The following is a 5,000-nucleotide window of genomic DNA, read 5'->3' on the forward strand; positions in this document are numbered from 1 at the left end:
TGAGTTCTTGCAATATCATGTGGTATACTTGAAAAGACTTGGCAAATAATACATATAGAAGGAGTACCCATTATATATAAAGCAACAAATATTCAGTTTAGGTAAAAGAAGTTATAATAAGCACTTGTCATGACCCAAATGTCTGCACTTTAGTGTGGTATTCTAAGAAAAGAGTTAAAAATGGAGTGTAATTATGGTATGAATGTTATTCTAAAACAAAGTCTACTTATATAATATAAACTAGACACAAAACATCAGACAAATGTGATAAAATAGTGGCTGGGTGATTAAAAACTGTTTTCAGTTGATGCATAAATAATTGTTGATTTCAATATCAAATTTACTAAATATTCCACAATGATGGACAGATTTTTTATATAAACTTGCCTCATTTTCAAGGATCTGCTGCATAGGTCTCTCATGGTTGTCTGCTTCAGTTCCCATGAAAGCTAAGCGCACTGAAAAATCAGTTCAGTTCAGATTTGCAAAGGAACACTCAGTCATTGTTTCTACCGCTTAGAGGAAGGGACTTTCTTGGATTGCCAATAATGTGTACTCCAGTTTGCCTTATTTTTCCTACTTTACTCTTTCTTTTATTTGTATCGCTTTCTTTTTACTAATTGTCATTGTAAGTGGGTTTCCAGGTTGTCTTTCTGGTTAAATAATGTGATATTATGATCTGAGGTATTTGAGCAGCATGAGTGAAGTTTGATGCTTGCTGTTTAACTTTTCTATATACTTTTTTTTTTTTTTTACTGATTCTTCCTATTCATTCTAATCTGTAAGAAGCCCAAATATGGAGCTCTGTAACTAACTGATGTAAAAATCTCTATCTTATTGGTGCTAAATACTGTATATACATACACATGTATTCACTTGCAAATTAATAGTCCCACACTCCTTATGAAATTATAAACAACTGCATCTTCATGTTTCACGAATGCTATTACCCTTTAAAATATTACAGACATTAGGGATTGTCAAGTGGCCTCTATAATTTGCATTACATGTACTGTAGATATGCATATAAAAGATCAATATATATGAATAAAAAAGGGAATACATTTATATTTAGATGGCCCGGGCGAAGCTAGAACTTTGCAAATCATAAAGAAGAAGAAGGAATACATTTGTACAAGTTTGGCCTCACTCTAATTTTAGAGGGTTGAGGGAGGCATAACAAAGTTTACTTTATACAAGGTAGTCTTCTATCTCACACTTTAATGACAGTCTGAACATGCATGTGTATGGTTTGTTATAAACTATTGTAAATTAGTAAATTACAGACAACCTGTTTCTACCAGTTTCACTGTAAAATAAATGTAGAATACCTGGGAAGAGGCAATGAATAAAAATGTAACCATTTTTTTAAAGAGTAATTTTAGCTTCATCTTCTAGTTTGCTTGACCTAACAGACTGGTTATGCAGCAGTGATTACAGGGTGACTTATTAATAACTGGTGATGCAACACCAACTTTAAACTCAACAGCACAGTATTAACTTATAAAGAAACTGATCTTGGGTGTTATCATAAAACCCTTTCAGTTCACTTTACTTAGATTCTTAAGTCATTAGGAAAATCAAAAAACATTAGTCTAATTTCATTTTTACTGACGTTACTGCCTGTAAACATGGTATAAAGAGAAAGAAAAGGACATGAATATCCTCTTTTAAAGCAATAAATACAACACTGAAATACAGAAGTCTGGAACTTGCTGAAATTTTATGATTTCTGTTGGTAACAAGAAAATGATGAACAAAATACTATTTTCAGAACCTAGCAATCATGGGGAATATGCTTTGCAAATACTAAGGAGATTATGACATGTAAATGATCTATAATAATTCACTTCCTACTACAAATTAGATATTTAATGAAATTTGATTATCTATATTTCGACACCAGTGAGGCTTATACTGAAATCCTTGGAAAACTTCTTTGTAATAATGATTGAATCTGTATAAGATTCCTTCACCTGCAGCACCAGACAATTGAATTATTGCTCTCACAGAGCACGGTAAAGTTAATGGAAATTACCGTCATGAATTACTGTCATGTTTTATATACCAGTTCCTGAATTTCATCCAAAACTTTAGGCCCTTAAACCATTCAATACATAATCACAGACAAACTCAAGCCTATTTCCATATTCCTGCATTCACACAAAATTTAAAGTTTGGTAGAGAGACAGAAAGGAAGACATAAAGCTTCATATCACTAGGTGATGATGATGCAATGATCATTAACAAAGATGAGATGATATGCTCACATGTTGGCTTCACTGTCTTCATCCTATGTTGCATTAAATTACCACAGCACATTTTCAATGTCTATAATATAAAAATATCATATTGATATTAAATCTAAATAATTGGTAAAATATGACTATATAAGAGAAAACTCTAAAAATAAATTAGCACTTAAAAAAATGTATTTATTATATTATATTCTAAATAAAAAACATTGTATAACAAAAGTATCCAAAAGCAGCCCTTCGAACATGACTGTACCCCTCATCACTCTTCAAACGCCTTCCCGTAACAGGTCCACAGTTTCTTCCGTTTCGTCTTCATCCTTTGGGACTGGGACCGGCACAAACACAGCAGATATTAGGTTGATGCACACTAGGATGTTGACCATACTAGTAGTCACATCAGGGAATGTTGCTAGAGCCAGCACAGAAGTAAGTAATCGTCCAACTGGATCGACAACAGAGAAGAGAGCATATCGCTTAACCTGTGAAGAAAGATTAAAATGGTTGGCATACATAAACTTCTTACTTTCTTCATACACAGTATCAATTTTAAAAATCTCAAAACATATCATTATTTATCTCTCTGACTTATTAATCTCTTTAAACACATGTTTACAAAAGTGTTTGGTATAGTTGGGTGATTACACATGTAATATTCTTGAAGCTCAAGTTCTGTAAGTGACAGTGAAATTACAAAAGGCTTGATGAGATAATGAAGGAATGCAGGGCACAGGACTCTCTGAGGACAGTGCAGACTGAAGCCAAGGAAGAGCAGGGAGACACTGGACACTTCCTGGCTGTCTTCGTCAGACTGACCTGTGAGACTGTAAATGTGTGAGTGAGGAAGCCTATAATTTCTACCTTTCATCTTCATTTTGACCTACTGAAGTGAGGAAATGGTCTGTTTACTGGTCTGCTATATATGCCCATTTGTTGACTCTTACTGTGGTGACTTTGGTAAAAGTTCTTATTGATGTAGAACCAAATAGACCTAAGAACTCTCTTGGCCTAGGAACTCCATAGCCCTACACAGAGGGCTTATGCTCCTAAATGAGGGCACTAAAAGTCAAAAGTGTGTGACAAACACCACTTTCAGCAAAGATGGGTGAATAATATAACCATGTAAAGTTTCCATTTTCATTTAGGGGAAGAAAAGAAAAAGAAAAAGAAAAAAGAAAAAAGAAAAGAAAAAGAAAAAAGAAAAGAAAAAGAAAGAAATGAAAAGAAAAAAATCCTCTGCCCCATTTTCTAGTGAATATGTACATATGCTTATGCTTAGCTATATATCTATATATACTTCTATTAATATCTCTAATTGTCAGTCAATTCCTCTATCAAACAATTCATCTATCCATACTTGAAATTATCTATCTATCTATTAATCTATCTATTTATGTATTTATCCATCCATCTGTCTATCTTTCCATCTATTCATCTATTTAACAAAATATCTATCAATCTATCTATCTTTTGGTCTTCATCCATTAATTTATCTATATAACTATCAGATTTTCTTACCTTCATCAATGTGAGATTGAGGAACAGGCCCAACACTCCTGAGAAAAGGCAACCTGCATAGAAATCATAACGCACTGCATGTGGAAAGCGCAGAACTTCAAAAGCCTCCTCGAGGTACAGCGATGCAGGCGCCAACACAATAACGCTGTAAAAGAAAATAAATACGTTCTTGTGATCAGCTTTTATGTGTTCTGAAATAGGCTGTAACTTACATCAAGAAAATATCATACTACTCTCAGGCAATTGTGACGGATCTTGAAAAGGGGAAGGAATCTTGGTGAATCCACAAGGTATTGGGTTTCATGACTACAATACAATAAATCATAATAGAAATCATGCAACTATAATAAAAAGAAAATTATCAATGACACATCCTATTACTTGATACTCTTCACTCTCTCCTCCTTTCAACAAAAATACAAACCTGAAAACATAGGAGAAGTAGAGTCGGTCAACGGCCATGTATCGAGCATCAGCAATCTTGGAATGAAGGGTTTGTACTGCTACACATGCAAGATGCACCATCATCCAGAAATAAGGTGAATCTGAAAACTAAATTCAAAACATTAATTTAATAAAAAATCTAGGAGGAAGAAGGGATGAGGAGAGGGGATGGGGAGGGGTAGAGGAGGGGACTAGCAAGAGGAGGGGACTAGCAAGAGGGAGGGAAGAAAAGCATAAGACAAAACCATAGTGGATAGTGAACACCTAATATCTAGTGTTCAGAGTTTTTGTATTTAATGGGTATTCCGCTTTATTATGTGACCTACTGACATGATATACTAAATAATAGCATTATATCTATGATGTCCACAAATCACTTCAGACTCAATTATTTTTTACCTCCAATAAAGATGATATAATAAAATACTTTCCATTGACCAGTGGCATCAATGAGCTCTTCCACACACTGTGATCACCACAGCAAATTTTCAACACAACATGGCATTTTCTTATCTAAGCCATGAAAGGTACCCAAGACTCTATAGCTTGTTTCTGGAGAATCTACAAAGTAATATTATTCTTGATAATTTCCAAGAATGGTATAGTTCCCTCCTTATTCAAGGGTAGCATCATCTTTCTCTCACATCAAATCCTCTAGACGTGTAGTCAAGGAGAATGTATACAAGAAAGTAGGTGTAAAAATAAGATAAAGTGAAGAAAAAAAATCCACACAATAAGAGAGAAATACAGCATTATGCTGAATATTAAAGTTTACATACAATA

At 33.8% G+C, this 5,000-nt stretch overlaps 1 protein-coding gene across 1 annotated transcript in view; it reads right to left on the bottom strand.

The window, feature by feature from the left end:
• Positions 1 to 1,594: 1,594 nt before the first annotated feature.
• The window catches only part of LOC125028166 (transmembrane protein 241-like), a 5,406-nt gene continuing 2,000 nt past the window's right edge, over positions 1,595 to 5,000 (bottom strand). Inside the window, exons 4-6 of the mRNA XM_047617542.1 lie at positions 4,198 to 4,325; positions 3,774 to 3,918; positions 1,595 to 2,737 (exon numbers count right to left, since the gene is read on the bottom strand). Coding sequence (XP_047473498.1) covers positions 2,525 to 2,737; positions 3,774 to 3,918; positions 4,198 to 4,325 — 486 coding nt within the window. The 3' untranslated portion in view covers positions 1,595 to 2,524. The remainder of the gene's footprint in view (positions 2,738 to 3,773; positions 3,919 to 4,197; positions 4,326 to 5,000) is intronic.

Source organism: Penaeus chinensis, chromosome 1, assembly GCF_019202785.1.
Source record: "Penaeus chinensis breed Huanghai No. 1 chromosome 1, ASM1920278v2, whole genome shotgun sequence".
In the NCBI taxonomy this organism is placed as follows: domain Eukaryota; kingdom Metazoa; phylum Arthropoda; class Malacostraca; order Decapoda; family Penaeidae; genus Penaeus; species Penaeus chinensis.